Source organism: Pyricularia grisea (genome assembly GCF_004355905.1).
Source record: "Pyricularia grisea strain NI907 chromosome Unknown Pyricularia_grisea_NI907_Scaffold_7, whole genome shotgun sequence".
Classification (NCBI taxonomy): Eukaryota; Fungi; Ascomycota; class Sordariomycetes; order Magnaporthales; family Pyriculariaceae; genus Pyricularia; species Pyricularia grisea.
This window is the reverse complement of record NW_022156720.1, coordinates 684,475-702,974: the sequence shown is the minus strand read 5'-3', so window position 1 is coordinate 702,974 and position 18,500 is coordinate 684,475. Positions and strand designations below refer to the sequence as shown.

Here is an 18,500-nt window from a genome sequence, read left to right as displayed (position 1 = left end):
ATGTCTTCTTTTAAAAGATGAAGCCGTTTATGTTTGCCTGTTGCATGGCTTAAGACGTCGCGTAATGGTCCCAAGCATCCCTAGTCTTGACTCGTGGGGTCGGTTGACTCAACGTGGGTCTGGCCAAGAGGGTGTGAGAAAGTATGAAACCTGAGGGGGTGTGAAAGATTTGTCATGGTACCCCTATGTTGTCATGTCAGTATCGAGTGGAATCGTTTGTGGGGTAGGAGAATAGTCCCGATCCTTGCAGTATCAGAAAGTCCTCTCGATAGATCCACATATCAGAGTCCCTTACACTCACCAAGAGTAAAGGTATCAAATCGCCCACCAACGGTCACGTCAGATCCACATATTAGCAAGTCCGATACATCAGTGACACTCATGACATGAGCGGTTTGGTCTTGGTAGAGAGGAGTGGACGTGCCAGGGCGGAAATTTCGTCTGCGCAAACGGCCTGCCTTGTAGGCTGGTGCGGGAGGATGTCGAGGAGGCGGGAGGTGACGAGGTACTAATGTATACGTTAGTCCCTTATGGCTAGGATTAGCACACTGAGCTCCTTGGCCAAACCAGAAGCACGTATGATGCCACATACAACTTGTTTGGGATTTTGATTGATTTGAAAATAACCCAAACTGTCCCAAAAGAGTGGGTGTGATCCGCGGAAGCCTGATCCAAACGTCACATCAAATGTTAAGGATCATCTCAAATGTCTTGAAGATCTGGAACGGAATTCTGAGTGGAGTCGTGGAAAAACCATGGCCACATGATGTGGCAAAAGATGCAAAAAGCCTGGCATTGCCCTCTTCTCTGCTCAGGTCATATTTATTTGACGAACGCCAGGAGCGTTTGCTAACTTAAACTTGACACTTCTTTATCCGAACTATATCATGGCTCCTAATTTCTCGGGATAAGTCAGCAAGTCATTCTTTAATACGCTCGATTACGTCGATCCCATCTTGAACAACTAAGAGATGTCCAGTCAAGTCCAGTCGCCTCCGCCGGCGCGGAAGCATGACAGCGAGGTGATGAACTATGCCGTCCAGGAGATGGACCAACCTATCAAATCCGGTGTACGCCGACCGTCGAGCGTAGCCTCCACCACCTACACCGCAACAACACTGAACGGTAGTCTGGCGGATAGTTATGTGGACAATGGGAAATATTGGAAAGATATCGGTGAGGTGCCGGCACCTAATCGACAAAGGAGGCAAACCATCGACTTTGACTCACAGAGCAACTTAACCCATCTCAACTTTGAGCAACAAATGGCTCGCCTTACTAGGGAATTCGTCCCTCCATACCTAGGCTTCATGCGCATGCGACGCATCTCGGCCATGCCAGAAGGTCCGGCTCCTACAGAAGATGATTCAGATAAACAAGATACTTCAAGCAAAGAGTTAGCCGACTCCAAGCCCGAAGAGGATCCAAACGCCGGCATCATCTATCCTTCCACTGGACGCGCTGTCATCATCTCATTTGCCCTGTCTTTGGCCGTATTCCTGGTGGCCCTCGACATCAACATCATCGCCACCGCCTCAGCTAGTATAGCATCCGATCTCAAGGCCCTCAATGATCTGGGTTGGTATGGTTCGGCGTATCTGGCCTCCACGGCCGCCTTCAGCTTCGTTTATGGTCGCTTGTACACGCTTGCACGACCCAAGATCATATTTACCTTCGCTGTCGGCATATTCGGTACTGGCTCCCTCATCTCAGGTATCGCCCCAACCTCGCCAGTTCTCATCATGGGCAGAGCAGTCCAGGGCCTTGGAACTTCAGGCATATTATCCGGGGCTCTGATCATCGCGGCCAAAGTTTTGCCTTTGAGGCAACGCTCAATCCTGAGCGGTGTTATCGGGGCCATGGAGGGCACTGCCATGGTCCTAGGTCCAGTGTTGGGCGGTATATTTTCTGATAGGCTCAGCTGGCGATGGTGCTTCTACATCAATGTTCCAAGCAGCGCGGCTGTCTGCATTGCTGTCATGCTCCTTTTGAAGCTGCCGGATGATGCGCCTGGTGGTCCTGGAGTAGATCTCCAAAAGCTTCAAGATGAAAAGAGAAAGAGCAATGCTTCTTTGAACGTACTGGCCGAGCCTAACAAGCCCTTGAGTCAATCAGACACGCTCCGCGCAAGGTTTGCTCTGCTGTCGACATCCACAAAGGACAAGATCATGTTGTTGGATCCGTTAGGCACAACAATCCTACTGGGTGCTGTTGTGAGCATTTTGTTTGGACTTCAAGACATTGGTAAGATGACTGACTCTTGTGCTTGTGTATCAATGCTAACTTCATAAAGGGCAAACTGTGTCGAATGGAAAGAGCAATACTAGCATCGTCTTTGTCCTAGGTGCCGTACTCTTTGTCAACTTTGGCGTTCTTCAATACCTTCGCAAGGAGAGTGCCATGATCCCTCCGAGGTTGATCAAAATTCGAACAGTGTGGTCTGGCTTCTGGTTCTTCAGTTGCACGGCGTCGGCGCTTGAGGCCATCACATACTTTGTAAGACTCCCGAGACAAGCGCGTTCCTAAGTCTGACTCCACTAACGTCAACAGCTTCCACTTTGGTACCAAAAAGTTCAAAACAACACGGCCGAGCAGTCAGGTGTCAAGATGCTTGCCATGCTCTTGCCCATGATATTTATGCTCCTTGTTGGTGGCGTGGTCCTCAACTTGATCGGATACTACACACCGATGATGATAGTGTCATCCATTATGATGGCGTTAGGCGCCTCTCTTTTGTCATCTATCGAGAGTGACACCAGCCTGGTAAACGTTGCTCTCGCATCCGGTTTGTTTGGTGCCGGGGTCGGCACTGGATTCCAGATGCCTCTTATTGCAGTCCAGACAGTGCTGGACCCAGTTGACATGCCCATTGGAACAAGTATCGTTGTGTTCGGTCAGATGCTTGGCGGTGCTCTGATGCTGTCAGTGGCCGAAGCTTCATTTTCGACAAGTCTCAATCTCGGTTTTTCGAACCTGGGTTCGATTGGTGAAGAGGTGATGAAGAGACTCGACGACGTGCGATACATCAAGGATATTAGTCTCCCAGAAGGCTCCAACTTGACAGTTGAGCAAATACTTGACATCTACAACAAAGCCATCAGGTCAGCTCTCAACGTCAGTGTGATCTTCGCCATCTTGTCCTTGGTTGGCGCCTTGTGTATGCCGCTGAGGTCGGTCAAGAAAACCAAGGAGGACTATGAGAAGGAGCAGGAGGCGAAACAACTGAAGAAGATTGAGAAGATGCAAAAGAAAGAGGCAGAGAAAGAAGCAAAGAAAGCGCAAAAAGGTCAAAAGCCCGGTTGGTGGGGGAAGTGACTCTAGGCGCACACTAACAGCATGACGACGAAGAAGGATATGATCATTGAGTAGGGCCTTGGCAATCAGATCAACATAACTGATAATACTAAAACTAAATATCATCACAATACAACAAATTGAACATGATCACTGATGCATCGGATGCATTGAGCTAGAGGTTGATTGGAACCAGCTGTAGGTACCTAGACTTTGATGGCGAACAGCAACGTCATCGATTCTCCTTGATCTATATTGGGAAGGCGCAGTTGCTCCCTGCCACCTTGAAGTCATCTTCGCTGAGATGATTAATCAGCTAGCAGGCAGCAATTTCTACTGGTAGGTGCCAATGCCTTACCTCAGCCAGGCAGCCGAGAATACCTGAGCATCACCATCGTAAATATAGAACGTCAAAACCAAAACAAGATTAAACTGCATCGCTAGCATGAGCTAATTTCATCTCGTCCCTCAGGTTCCTACTTTATGCCAAGTCTTCAGGCTTCTAGATCCAATGGGGACCTAGAGGAGGTTGAGACTTTGCCAAATGTTAGAAGGATGACGGGTAAAAGTGGAGAGAATATGCCCACACGGTCTCAAATTATACAGATCAACGACTATGGGTATATCGCGTGACAGTTGAGGATATCTCCAGGCACGGACTGATCATTTTTGGTAATATATTTATCTCATTGAAGGAATTTTTAGCTGCAGCTTCTTGACCTTTTTTAAACCAAAAAGATACACTCTTCCTGCATTGCACTACGGCCAACTGGCTCTGGGGGTACCTAGCAATACAGGACATATCGGGTCTGGAGAGGTTCGCTTCGCCAACATGATCACGCTCTCGGCACCAGAAAACCATGGCAAGGCTTGTTTGGGACGGCTTGTCTGTCTCTTCTGCATTATTACAACTCTCTTCGGGAATAATAATAATTATAATTCAGGCTCGTGAGGCCATCTTTTACGTCGAGTGACAAAGCTGTATACCCGCCGCACAATTTCCAGCGTATCTCATCTAACTCACACGAACAGCCATTCTGCTTCATTTGTACATAATAGGTTAGACTTTGATTTAGGTATTAATTAAAATCCAAGCGCTATACCGGAACAGTAGATAGACATTTTGGATTGGATCTCTTCTACAAGTTTTGACACGTAGCTTCTGGGACGAAAAGCAAACGACAGCTTCTCAAAGTCGGCATTTGAGTGCAAGGACTTTGTGCACAGATTCAAGCTGTGCATGGCTTTACATTTATTACTGATCACTGACAACATGCCGCTGATACCTTTTCCAAGAGAAAGATCGCGGCAAGAATTGCCATGTCTGCAGGCCGGTTGACGAATCAAGATGGTCGCCGGCGACTCGTGGTTGCTTAGACTGAAGCGTCATCTCTGTAGGCGAGATACAGTGCGCGGTGCTTGCACCAAGTTAGCATGTTAATCTTGCGAGACACTCATCGCATCATGTGGCTAGTTAAGCGATGCCATCAAAACTCGTTTCTGACTTGCTACTAAGTTGATATCACCACCACACAGGATATTTCGTTCAAATTAACTCCAAATATACAACATTAAAGTAGCGCCAAGAAGGGGATATTAACTCGGGAGTGGAGACATCCGCTGCTTGTGCGTTAGTCACTGTTTGCAATAAAAGCTTGTCTGCACCGTCGGCAAACCTCTGTGGCCCGCTTGTAGTGGGCCTGAATGTAACGCCGTGTTTTGCGGAACGCTTGTATTTGTGGTCCAGTCCAGCAAGCTGCGGTATAAATAAACTTGGGCACAAAGTCCCGCAGTCGCATTAACCGAATATCTATAAAGAGTGAGAAACCATAGCATCTAACATAATGTTTCGACATGTTTGTTGACATCAAGCCGCTATTCCACCTTTGTTCTGTCCTATCTATGCGCCTCCACCAGGTTCATTTTACGATGAAAATTTTGTACCCTCACTCATTGTTTTTCTTTCTTTTTCGGGAGGATAATTTTCTTTTCTTTTTTTTTTTGCCAGCCCGCTAGCGATTCGGGGCACCCACTTCGCCCACCCTACGTTACAGCTCTGTGTGCATACGAATTTCCCACCCCGGATTAGTACATCGCGTCTAAAAGTTCAGAACTAGTTCTAGTGGTAGGATTAAGCTTCGGCCCAACACCGGCTCTGACAGCAGCACCCATGCGTAGATCTAGCAAAATACTCAATCGAACCCCCTGGACAATAATATGTCAGATGATACGAATCACTAGAAATCCTCTCATGACCCCAAAAGCTGACAAGTATAGATGACACGCTCCATCATTATGCCAAATTTGTGGCCATATATATCAAGTCTCTTGGTTGACATGTGTGTTATCTGATCTTTACTCCAAGCACTGGATGACATGCAACCTCTTTTGGTCATGGTGAGGGCCAAGTAGCAATGCGTCTCAGCTGGGTAGCATCACCAGAAGCTGAGGGGGTGGGTTTTCGATCTAAGGTTTTAGCCCATCAAGCAAGAGCTTTAACTTTCTTGGGAAGGAGGTGCTCAATTATCAAACCCTTGCTGCAGGGCTAATAACCTTAAAGCTACCACCAATATTCTCTGTAAGCATGGACTACCCCAGTTGTTTGTTTTTAGTTGCATCGTCAACACAATACACACCCGTCCCACAAAAGTTGATCAATCCGGGGCTCTACCGCGTATTACTGGCACTCCACATGTACCTAATTCAGATCCACCCCTCTCAGACATCACATCATATTAGCGACCTAATATGGTATTCCCAGTCCAGCCAATCCCATGATCAATAGATCGACCAAACAGGCTACTTTTTTTCACTTGAGTCACGTCCTGCAACGATAGACCCAATTGCTAAATAAATCCAATCCCTACCACCAAGCTGGTACTCGGGTATACCCAGAACCAGACTTGAATTGTAGCTCACTACTGCGGTACCTGGCGAAAAAAAATCCCCACCCCTGCCACCGTACGTGTATGCGTGGGTCTTTGCCCGCTATACTGTCTGCGGGAGGAATCAAGTACCAATTTTTTCTTTATTTCCAAAACTATTACCCAAGTCGGCAACGCCCACAAGCCCCACACAACTGGACGACAAAGCCAGGGGATGGCTTTTGACCCGTACCGCCATGGTAAGTACGTGTATGTATTTTGCCCAACATGTTCCAAAACACGAGTGATAATTGGCTCATACCTCCACGACAGGCATCCGAGATCCGGATCATGTGGGGGCAACACTTGCAAGCCTCACTACCCTGTAGCCAGTAGGGCACTGTTTTGGAAAACATGCTTCTGCAGACGATTATTCCTCGCCCTCCCAACACTGAGAGGGCTGGCTTGCGGATCAGATTCAGGTCTTGTAAACATGCGATTTAGCCGAGGGTAATCTGGTCGGAGGGAGCCAGCCAGACCGGTCGAAGTCTGATTCCTAATTGCTTTCAAAGCTTGGAATACTCTGTAGGAGACATGGGTTGCATAATTTTACGCGAATGTTGCATGATTGTGTTTGTAATCTGGCACCAGTTGGAACAACAGAGCATAATGAGCTCACAACGCTACCTTGGACCAAGCAAAGTCTAAATTTCATCGATTTAAAATGAAGCTCTTTCCTCTCGAACTTGGCAATCTGAACTAACAAATCCATCATTCCATCAATCCATCAATCAATCTTCAATTCTCATATCGCTACCGGTTTAGCGTTATCTTCAAATTACTTTGCCTATTTTTTATCATCCACCTCCATTCTACCTCTAATCCCCTACTCAACATGTCTCTCACTCGCATCTCCTGGGTTCCCGTCAAGGCCGACGTCGACGACGCTGCCCTTGCCCCAGTTCAGGCTGCCGGAGATGCAGTAGCCAAACAGCCTGGCGTCGAGAGCATCTACCACGGCCGTGTGGTTGAGGGTATCCCATCCCTCTACGCCGTCACCAGTAAGTACCTCCATGTGCGACCACAGTCCAAAATACCACCTACTCACGCCCGTCAACAGCCTTCGCCTCCGAGGACGCAGTAAAGGCTGCCGAATCGTCGTCGGCTTTTAGCGAGCTCGAAGGCATCCTAGCCGGGCTCATCGACACGAGCAGTGCGCAGCCATACACAAATCTCGTCAGCTTGAACAAGCCCTTTGAGTCGATTGCCAGCCCCGTCACGCGAATCATTGCCATCTTCCTCCCGGCGTCGGTCGACAAGGCCGACTTCATCGCCAAGGTGGATGCCATGGAAGCCGCCATGGCGGCCGCCAACCTCCCAGGCTTCAAGGGAAACGTACACGGCTGGGCGGCTAACCAGATTGAGCACCCATCGATCCCGGGCGGGCCGGCACAAGTTTTTGTCGCCCTTGCCGGTTGGGAATCGGTCGCAGCCAGCGAGGCCAGCGCGTCGGCGCCAGGTATGGCCGAGCAGCAGGCAGCTCTGGCGGCTTTTGGAGGCATCGTTGAGGTCAACCATGTTTCGCTGACCAAGGCTTGAGTTGATGTGGGAAAGGCATAAATGGGCGTTTCAAAAGTAGTTGCAGCCTCTTGATAATGAAATCATGTTTATGCTATAGATATGGGTCTGTTGGTTGTTCGTCCGAAGTCGTGCTGTCATGCATGATGTTGTTTCCCCGATTTGTGATGTAACATGTGTTTGCATGGCATGATTTCGGTTTTGCTTAGGTCGAGTAATTGAGAAATTTGTTTGATTGCGACCAGATTTAAATCTTTGTTGAGAAAGATTATTGTCCGGAATCTACAAACAATTAAACGAGCCTAGAAATGTTGATTCTTATGCTGGATTCCTTTGTCGAAGCACAAAATTTCAATTCAACCTTCAAAATACTTTTGTCTAATAATTCGTAGCAAATTCTTATTCACCGCCATCGTAAAGAGACACAATCCAACAATCATCTCGTCGATTATTCCTCGTGACTGGAACACGCATCATAGCCTGGACCTGCAAGTCTACAACCAAATCTCCCATTCTAAAAATCAAGCAGCTGGCGAAAGCACTATCCGATTCGCAACGACCGCCGTCCCATTCGTCAAAGCTGCAACCTGCTCCTTGGTGCAACGCGCACCCAGTGGCGAAAAATCAATATAACATTCATTTGGCGGCTGCGAGGGAGGCGGCTGCTGCACGTCAAAAACCGACAAAGGTCCCTGCGTGACGAAGCCGCCGTCCTTGACAAGGTCCACCGTGCCCGTCGCCACGTCCTTGCCCGTGATGGTCCGGATGAAAATTCGATACGCGGTCTCGGGTTGATACATTGGGACCTCGTGACCGGCCTGGAAAACTCGGCTGAAAGAGAAAAGGCCCTGCTGCCTGACCTTGCCGCCAACGTAGGTGTTGTTGGTTTTGATGTCGGTGTACCCTGCTGCAGCGAATTGTTCTTTTTTGGAGTGATTGAGGGCGAGACTGATCGCCTCCCCACCAACCCCTGTAGAATGTGTCAGTTTGTTCTAATTGTAGAATGTAACTCGGCAGAATGTAGCCGAGACAAGAATAGAAACAAAACACTTACAGTTGCAACGAAAGTCGCGATCTCCAAAAATCAAGGCTACCTTCACTCCTGCATCAATCAACCCGACCAACTCTTCGCTAGAGCTTCGGATAAAGTCGCCCGTCATTGCAAACCCAGTCTCCGTCGGGCCGTTCGTCTCGGTGTAATTGACTCTTGCCCCTAGCTTCCGCCTCACCTCGCCATTGTTGAGCCATCCTATTATATACTCTGGCGGGAAAGGGTCTAGCGCCTGGTGGGCAATATCAAAAACTCCTCTATCCGCCTGAGTGTCGTAAAGGGCCGCAATTCCCCAACAGGTCTCGAAGGCGGCCGCGCAGCTGGACTCAATCTCTTCCCTGCTCTTCGTCTTGGACCGCTGCAGCGCCTGACAGTCGCCAGCCTGGGAGATGCAGGTGGGCAAGATGGAGCTGGCCTTGGTCGCCACCTCTTCAGAGTACGCCTTGATGCCAAATGTGTTATTGACAGGGAAGGTCGCTAGTGATGGGGCTTGGAGAAGCATGTCGATGAAGCCGTTGATGATACCGACGGAACCGACCGACATCAGCTCGGGTTTGTCGCGGCGGCGGGTCATGAGAGCGGTGGCAAGAGCAGGTGCAAAATGACCCCCATACGACTGAGCCCAAATGTTGATCTCATCGTGTGGGTAGCGGGCAAATTCGTTGGTCCAAATGTCCAGGAACCGTACCAGCTGGGCGATGGCCGTGTCTGTCGTGTTTGGGGCGTTCTTGGTCTCCTGGCTGGGAAAGACGCCCTTGCGGATGGTTGCATTGTCTGCGGGGATTTGGGTAAAGACGTTATCACCCAGGGTGACGCTCCCGCTGGTCATGTTGCGGAAACCTCGCGTGATGGTATCATAGCTGTAGCCGGTTAGCACGGGCTGGTCGACGTACAGCATGTTGGACTCGTTGTTCCAGCTCCAGGGGTTCAGCTCGGTTTCCGTGCCGTCGGGACCGAGGACGCGGCACGGACCGCTATGGCCCGACACGGCTTGACCGATTGACCCGGAACCTGGGCCACCCTGGAGCCAGAGAGTCAGTGGGGCTTTTCGTGGGGACTTTCTGGCCTCAAAGAACATGAAAAACATGTTGCTCTCGACGGGAGAGTCTTCATTTGGAGGTATGGTGACGTAGCCGCTAAAAGAGCGTACCCCAGGAGTGGTCTCGCAGATGCGAACCTGTTGTGGCTTAGTGGTCAAAAACTTTCTTTTTCGTCTCATAATCGCGGCCATAAGATCATGTAGTACCTTTTGGATTCTGCTCACCTGCCCATACTGAGATGGAATGGATTTGTAGGCATCGTCGTTGAAGAGAACGAATGAAAAAGACAAGATGATGGCTAGTCCTATGGTCATGGCGAGAGCTTTGTTCCCTGGCGCTTGCATTGCGCGCAGTCTGGCGAATTGATGAAAATAGCAAATGGCAACCAATGCCAAGGTTCGGACACCAGTGCCCAAGTAAAATCGCCTGTTCAGACAGTCAACATGAAAGCGCGAAAAACAAAGTTCAATTGCTGCATTCCGGGCCAGCCTTGGAGGTTTTCCGTTACTCCTGAATGGTACAATTCTGCAAAAAAGACAACAACTCCATAATGACTGACGGTCGTGATTGTGTCAGTACAATCAGGCCATGGACCAAAAGTTTAGATGTAAGAAAACACCATCACCAATTGGGTAGAATCATGACTCGACAACCTCTTTCATGCCCAGTGTTATCTGTTTATGGTTAAAACATAGGAGTCTTCCGGATACAAAGCGGGCCTGAAATCCTTGCTGACTTGGAAACCTCAAACGCAGCTTGTCCACAGAATGAAATGCCGAGAAGTGCGACACACGGTGGGGCTCTGCTTGCAATAGCAGGTGTGAAGAAAATAGATCATGAGAAACATTGCAACACGTGGTAGTGGAAATAGTGGAAGCTGATTTGGAGGCGAAATTGTCACAAGCGAGGCTTTCATTCTATAGATAATTCATAAAGTGGAAGGCGTGTTAGGCTTGGAAAAATGAGTGCAGAAATCGGAAGTAAGGAGAACTACTGATTACTTGCTCATGTTTAGCAATTAACTTAACCTTGGTTTGCACACTTGGTTTGCACAGTACACAGCTATAGCCTATAGTCCGGCAAGAGTCCCGCGGGTAAAAGGTCCGTTACCGTGGTTGCCGCCAAAGTGGTTTACGTAATAGCATACATGCACACCAATTCCGCATACACAAAAAATTGAATACCGGGGTCGTATCCGATGCCGATGCTCTGGACCCAGAGTTTGTTTACTGACGGATAAAAGTATTCCATCCATCTCATGGATGTTTGTTCTCAGGCTGACTCTTGCGAGCTAGGGCTGTATGGATACTACATCGTACTCTGTATACCCCGCAATGATCAATGCAAGGGCGGGCACTAGGTCGAGGTTTAGGCTCAAGCCCCTACAACCCCGCATACTCCATGCCCTAGCGTTTCTCGAGCCCAGAGCCTGATCCCTACCGTAAGGCGCGGAGTGGGGTCTTGAGCTTGGCCACACTCCCCTCACCCCTGTCGTACGTACAGGGCTACAAGGGACAGTTTAGCGGAACTAAGTCCCTGACTGCTGGAAACAACGGTAACACCAGCTCGGATAATTTAGGCGCATCTGGGTGGAACTCAAAGCTCGCTACGGTAACACCATTCCTGACCGGCTTTGTCGACGCCATGCGTGATGCCATTGAAATAGGAATCACACATTGTTTAATTCTGAATTGATTCTGTGCATTAATTACCATGATAGGCAACGCATGATCAAGTCACGAGTGATGATATGGGAGAATCGAGCCGTCAAAATTGAAACTGCCCACGTACTGGACGTAGATTTTTGAGACAAGGAGTGGTGACCGGCAGAATATCCGATGAATGCGCTGTCAGGTTCGTGAAGTACTTTCATATCCTTTATGGATGCTTCTTCCTCGTGCCATGAGTGTGGCACGAATAGATTCCGCGGTGCATATGGTCAACTTGCTGTAGAAGAGCGATAATACTTTATAGATTATAGATGAATTTTTTTAACCGTGTCCAACTCCCAAAATCATTGAAATGGTTGTCAGAAACTTCACCTCATCTCACTATGTGGTAGATGGTCAACCAGTCATAGCTGAGTTGTTACACACGGACACCGTTAGATTTATGGTGTCCGCTCAATGTCTTGTCCTTTACAGACTGTGTTGCTCCTCAATGTGTAATTCCTCTCCTCCGAGAGCAACGTCTTCAATTAATGAAACCTTCAGCCTTGGTCATGTTGAGACAGTATGGTCAGCTCCAGTCTCCACCGGTGTCCCACGGGGGAACCTACACTCACAAACCATATTGCGAGTAATTTTGGGTCGTATCATCGTGCTTGACCATCATGTCACATCTAGTCAACTAGATAGTGATTGTCGAGGCGAGGGAAAAAAGATCTGACGGTTGCAAGCCCCGCTCAAAATCTTTTCATAAACACTTTGGAGCATGAAGACAAGGTCCCACTTGATAACATATCGAGAGTTATTCGTTTACCGACACTCTGGTTCGAGGATTTGACAGTCTCAAGATATTTAATAATAGGTTCAAGACGAGCTCTTTTAATGGCATGGTATTCCTGAAATAGCGAACCGAAAAATGTAAGATGCTAGAGATTTACTACGCAAACACATGACGTTGCCGGATAGTATTAGATTAACTAATTCCAAGCTTTGGGGCTTAAAACATCCCTGCATAGAAACCCTGCCAGCCACACACCGGTGTGGTATAAATTGAAACAGTTGCCCACCAAATGGGGAGTGGGGACAGAAAAGGGGTGCCAAACTATTTCTGCAGATAATTGCAGCCAACAAATAAAATAAAATGCGAAAGAGGTACTGTTGAAAACGCTCAACAGCGCTGTATGAACCATTCATCTCAATTAATTACTTATGCTCCCTGTACCAAGCCGCGCCGGGTCAAAATGGTGGTTTGGCTGGTCAGGTACCTTAAGTAGGTATTTACGTGGGTAGTGAATTTTGTTTTAGCTCGGCTGAATCCGGATTCCCTTCTTTGAACCCCACTTCCCACGTCTTTCTTGCATGGACTGGGATAACACACGTACCTAGTAAAGGATAAAGGGACTTCTAGAGCACACGCCCTATCCACCCGCATCGAGACCTTGTTTCATTCCATCAATTGAGAACCATACCGCTGTCAAGCTGCAGGGTGTTCGCATCAATTCCTGCATGGGAATATTCCGATCCACGCACGCATCCACATCAGATCTCAAATTGACAGGTTAGGTCTACGTTTTACAGGGCTAGCGTCTAGTCAAGCATGACTAGGCTAATATGATCCTGGGGGAGGTGTGCATGTAAGATTCAGTCTGACGCGTTGGAAAGTTCCGGAAAACAGCCTTATCGGGACGTCGACTCAAGTCAGCTGGTCAGATGCGGTCATTTCGATCGTCCCGACGTTATCATCCACGTTGACTTCAGCCTGCGACGCGCTTTTAGGTTTGTGCCGCGTAAAAATATATATCTTTCGGGTCTAGCTAACAAGTCAGTTTGCACTTTACCACTTCCGGCTTGCTATTCTGGACGGTGTCTTCTTTGACTTTTCTTCATCTAGACGTTGAATATGCAAGCTAGCCAAAATGGGATGTTAACGCATCTTGGGCACCCTCTTTGTTCGATTGTATACTTGTTGCAGCCTTTTTTTTCCAATCAGGGAAAACCCGGGACTCTTTTGGCCAGAGCTACAGAATTGTTCCCCTTTTACCATTATTAGAAAGGCCTCCACTTATCCGTGAATGTGTCATCTGGAATAATGAGCCAAGCCCGATCCATAACGCATCTGCGGCTAAATAGCAAGATCAAACGTACCAGGCATCCATGTGCTTTACCGTGCCTGTCTCTCTTTCCTGGTAGAGTTATGAGGGATATTTACCACTTTCGATCGTCCTTCATCTTTTTTGCCGGCGTGAAATTTGAGCTAATGACTCACCCCAATGCAAGTCAGGAGGCATCTACATCGCCAGTTGATCATTTTATTCGATCCGCTGAGAGGTTATTTCTTGGCCAACGGCAATGATCATGAGTTGTTTTTCCGATCTACAGTGTCTTTGAGATCTGTCCTAGATAATTGACTCGCTTCACTTCTGGCAAGGTGTGCACATAATTGTTACACTTCGCTTTCCACTCTGAAACCGCTGTTCAAGCTTTTTGAGACTTATGCTCGGGATAAGGGGTAGGTGCTTGGAACAGGCTTGGGGAAAGGAAGTGGGCAAGAGCAACGGCTTGTTAAAGGGTGCTGCCCCAACTTATATATCTGCCTTAGAGCCTACATCTGAGGTGTAAGTATAACACTGCCGGGGGTCTGGCGAATACGAGGTGGCTCCACATGATGGTGTTAGGTGACAACTTCTATAATGCCAATAACTGCGCCGAATCTCGACATGCAAAATTTCCGTTTCTGGGCGCATCTCCAAGTCTGCCCTAAGTCGCACTGGAATGCACCAAGCTACCCTGAATCGACCCTAAACCGCATAAACCTGCATTAGACTGCTATAAATGCTCCGGCTTTAACGGAAGTTGTGCTGGTATCACAGTACAGGCAGCTGAAATGATACGATGAACAGGAGTTACATATATTAATCTATAAAAGAGTCAGAGAGCTATCCCGAACCTTGCTTAAGGGCTTTATATAAGAGAAATTATCTTGAATAAAAAGTATATTATTTAAATCCACTAGACCAGTGCGCTTTCTGCTTTTTTGATTTTATTGAACGATTATCCACGCTTCCTTCGGGTCCGCTTCGTTCTCGAAACAGGGTATACCTTTTCAATAAGAATGATTGTATTTTATCAATCCCATTCTTAGGTCGCGTTCACCCCGTAACTAATAGCAAACTGTATTATAAAAACATCATTTTTTATTTTCAGTTTGATTTTGCTTTCTCAGTGTTATGTTTGTTCTTTAATCAATCTTTTACTTACAATCGCCCTTCGCTTTCAATACCTCTGGTTGTTTCCTCTTCCCCACTAATATTGTTTTTGGAAATCATTTTTGAACCTTCAAAATAGTAAGCAAGTCTATTAAACAGTGATCTTTCTTATAAAATTTCTGTGATATACTTCGGTTTCGCGCGTCTTCTTTTATTTTGATTTTTTCCGTCATGGTAAATGCTCTCATTATTCTTTGGGTGCAGAATTTAGTATGCAGACGACTTTAATAAAAATGCAAACACATTCCGTCCACTTTTCATCAAGGCTTGTAAATACAATAGTTGTAATAATAGGATTTATCTATTTTATGAGTTTAAAAAGCTGTGGGCGACGGTAAATTTGTAATATAATCAAATTCCTTACGAAAGTGTTTGAAATAGGGGCTTGCCTGCTGCTTCGAGGCCCGCAAAACAAAACCTTATATGTACGGTGATCCTTGGAGGCTTGGACTCCGCGAGACTTGATTTCCGGCCCATTTTCAACTGCCCGAGCTTCACAAAGTCCGGAGCCTTTACGCGACAAGAACGGCCATTCTCACTTCTTATGGACAATTGGGGCTTACAATTTTCCGTTCAAGACCTCAAGCGCGAATTGGCCGTGTCGCCGACGACTTTCTGTCCCACGCTTATATGCAACGCCTCGTCCTTTTTTTTCGTTAGTGATCACTCATTGTCCCAGCAGGCAAAATGAGGAGACATACCCACCCGGTAGCTGCTCGTGACCGAGAATAAACTTTATTTTATATCCACCACGGAGCACACACTGTTTTGTTAAGATTACCTTCGCGTCCCCGCACTTTTGTCGGCCCCGGTGGGATGCGTCCGGGCTTTTCTGCTATCCGAGAATGTAAGCAGACTAGGAGAGGCTGCTTACTTAAATGAAGGGTCCGCAGCGTTATAAGTTTATTAGCCTAGGTTTTTTGAACAATCGTGTGTCCTTGATTTCCCATCGCCCCTTAACCGAAACTTTTAACTAGAACTATTTCATTACACCATCAGTCCATTCTATTTACTGCCTGCCCAATATGAAAAGAGAAGACGTTGAGTTTAAGACGTCGGACGGCGTTTCTCTGCGGGGTTGGTTCTACAGCAGTGATCTCATTACCGACAGCAAAGCGCCATGCATTGTCCTGTGTATTGGCCTAGGGGGCACCAAGGAAATGAGTGTCGAAAGGTTCGCCGAGTATTTCGTCGCCCATCTCCCGGTCAATTGCCTGCTGTATGACCACCGCAGCTGGGGCGCCAGCGACACGCTGCCGGGGTGCCCACGGAACGAGGCGGACCCCATGGTGCAATCTAGCGATTTGAGCGACGCAATCTCGTATGTTTCGACCCTCGACCGGGTCGACCCCCAGAAGATCGGCATCTGGGGTAGCTCCTACGGCGGCGGCCACTGCCTTTACGTCGGTGCGGTGGACAAGCGCGTGAAGCTGGTGCTGTCCCAGATACCCTTGGTCGATGGCTACGCCACGACGGAAAGGGCGCTCCCCGAGGCGGCGCGCGAGCCCTCCAACGCCCATTTCGCGCAGGGTACGTGTTGCCTCTCGCCTTTAGCTTTATGCATTCTGCTGACTATGGCTCAAGACCGACTTGCCCGAGCCCAAGGCAAGGAGCCTCAATACATAGCCGTTTCAAGCGCGGACCCGGCCACGAAGGCGTTATTCAACGACCAAAAATGCTTCGACTTTTTCAAGGAGCATGTCGGTAAACCGTACTGGGACAATCGCATGACTGTCAAAACGTAATTAGAATTCCGTGTCTCTTTCCGTACGGCTGAGTACGATAGACGAATCTTTAGCTAACACCTGTGCCAACGCCAGGGTGGAACTCTCACGCGGTTGGGTGCCGGCACACCTGATCGACAAAATATCGCCGACGCCGCTTCACATGACCGTCGCCATCCAGGACACTGTGACGCCCGCCGAGTACGCGCTCAAGGCTTACAACCGGGCCTTAGAGCCCAAGAAGTTGACTCTGCTCAACTGTGACCACTTTGGGCCTTATAGCGGTCCTCATTTTGAGAAAGTCGTCGCGGAGCAAGCCGCTTTCATTAAGGAGTGGTTTTTTGACGGCCAATAGCCCGCTCACGTCCTGTACTTAGATTCAGAAATGACTTTGTATTTAAGTGAGAAGGATTTCTCAGCTGAATGTATTATGTCAATGATAAATCTATTTATTTAAGCCATAGATAAGAGTAATCTCCAAACAACTGTTGTCAAGCTTAGTCCAATTCTCCGTCATCGGTCGTTCGGTTATCAGTTATCCTGTCGTCAGTGTTTAGACCAAAGGAAGTTAGACTTGCTTCACATACGCTGTATGATCTTAACCGTGCGAACACTACGTTCCACAGTACCGAGGTATAGCGTTCGCCAGAGGGAGCATGTAACTAAAGCACTAGGCCAGGTCGAGGTAGGGGCCCGCCCGTTGGGGGAGACATGATTGAATTTATAAGCTGTAGCTTTTACACCCTTTGGAGTGACAGGGACTATAAAAACTACAGCCCGAGTACCTAGCCGGCTTGCGGTATGCGGCTTTATAAAGCTACTCCCAGCGAATTCAAAGGGCGCCCTCTACTTTTGGGTAGGGTACAATATCTTGCTATCTTTTCGTACCGTTCTGAAAAGGCAGTCCTTGTGGTTTGCGGGCTAAAGTACGAGGGAGGGAATGTACTTTCGGGGTAATTAATAAGGGCACTCGTAAGTCTTATCACTATTAGTAACGTATCAGGGGTATCTTGCGTAATTACGATAAAAGCGCTATTTTACTAAGTGTATCGGCCATAGGGTAGCTTTATTTAGGAGGAGTTATAAATTCTCCCTTAAACATTTAAAGGCGACGTAATTATATTAGCTTTAATATGCTCATGGTTTTAGTTCGAGACAGTCACAGACTTGCTACCTCGGACTAGCCTTTATGACATAAAAAGGGATAACCCGGTAAATCTTCTTGGTTTTAAGCAGCAGGGAGGAGTTAGACGGAATATAATTATCCTTGGAATATTCAGTAAGGGCATTTTTATCTTTTTAATGGTAGCCCTTTATAAGTCGAAGGTTGGTTATCACTGGACCTTATCTAGTCTCTCCTTATAAACGCGTATGAGGACCCGTATATTGGCCCAGGCTCTTCATCTTGTCCGACCCGTCGGGTCTAGTGGACCTATTTATAAATTCGCTTTTATTAACTTCAAGCTATGAATTTTATTGGAGGATTACGCCCCATTCAGGAGAAGTTATACATAGGGCCAGCACTGGTGTTGGATGTAAGACAGGTATGCTACCAACCCATGTATGTGAGAAGATGAGTGTTCAAGGTACGACCACCGGTGGTGGCGGGAATGATCGCATAATGAAGAGGGAACGGCCCGCACTTCCGCAACCTTTGGACGAAAACTGTTATGGGCAACGGATGGCGCAACATGAGCTGGTACTACAACTATGAACATGGTCAACCTTGGGACTGAAATCTAGCATGGATGAGTTCAGGCGAAAGGGGGCGTGTTGAACATGTCCCAGTCTTTGGATTATCAACGGGGGTCGCTCAAGCAGAGAAGAGACCGCTGCTTCACATTTGACTTTGTGGGTGACGTAGACGCATTATCTGACACCCCATGGCTTAACCTGACACCCACGGGCGGTCATCAGGGACCGGGAGGAGGAATTTGTTAGGATTTGACTCTTGGGTGAGGATTAGACCAGTCGCAGCAAAGCTTCCTTGACGCCGTGATGGATTAAGGTATGTCT

At 47.8% G+C, this 18,500-nt stretch overlaps 4 protein-coding genes across 4 annotated transcripts; 3 read left to right on the top strand and 1 right to left on the bottom strand.

Moving 5' to 3' along the window:
* Nucleotides 1–971: 971 nt before the first annotated feature.
* PgNI_09236 (uncharacterized protein) lies at nt 972–3,315 on the top strand (the record flags this gene model as incomplete). Its single annotated transcript, XM_031129223.1, has 3 exons — nt 972–2,244; nt 2,294–2,496; nt 2,551–3,315. 3 exons carry the CDS (start codon nt 972–974, stop codon nt 3,313–3,315), a joined length of 2,241 nt encoding a protein of 746 aa, XP_030978227.1.
* A 3,738-nt stretch (nt 3,316–7,053) lies between these two features.
* Nucleotides 7,054–7,757, top strand: PgNI_09235 (uncharacterized protein; the record flags this gene model as incomplete). The annotated part of the gene is made up of 2 exons (XM_031129222.1): nt 7,054–7,219; nt 7,279–7,757. The coding sequence occupies 2 exons, from the start codon at nt 7,054–7,056 to the stop codon at nt 7,755–7,757; spliced, it is 645 nt and encodes a 214-aa protein (XP_030978228.1).
* A 500-nt stretch (nt 7,758–8,257) lies between these two features.
* On the bottom strand, nt 8,258–10,171 carry PgNI_09234 (uncharacterized protein; the record flags this gene model as incomplete). Its single annotated transcript, XM_031129221.1, has 3 exons — nt 8,258–8,706; nt 8,791–9,964; nt 10,052–10,171. 3 exons carry the CDS (start codon nt 10,169–10,171, stop codon nt 8,258–8,260), a joined length of 1,743 nt encoding a protein of 580 aa, XP_030978229.1.
* Nucleotides 10,172–15,785: 5,614 nt separating this feature from the next.
* On the top strand, nt 15,786–16,839 carry PgNI_09233 (uncharacterized protein; the record flags this gene model as incomplete). The annotated part of the gene is made up of 3 exons (XM_031129220.1): nt 15,786–16,290; nt 16,345–16,501; nt 16,581–16,839. 3 exons carry the CDS (start codon nt 15,786–15,788, stop codon nt 16,837–16,839), a joined length of 921 nt encoding a protein of 306 aa, XP_030978222.1.
* Nucleotides 16,840–18,500: the final 1,661 nt, after the last annotated feature.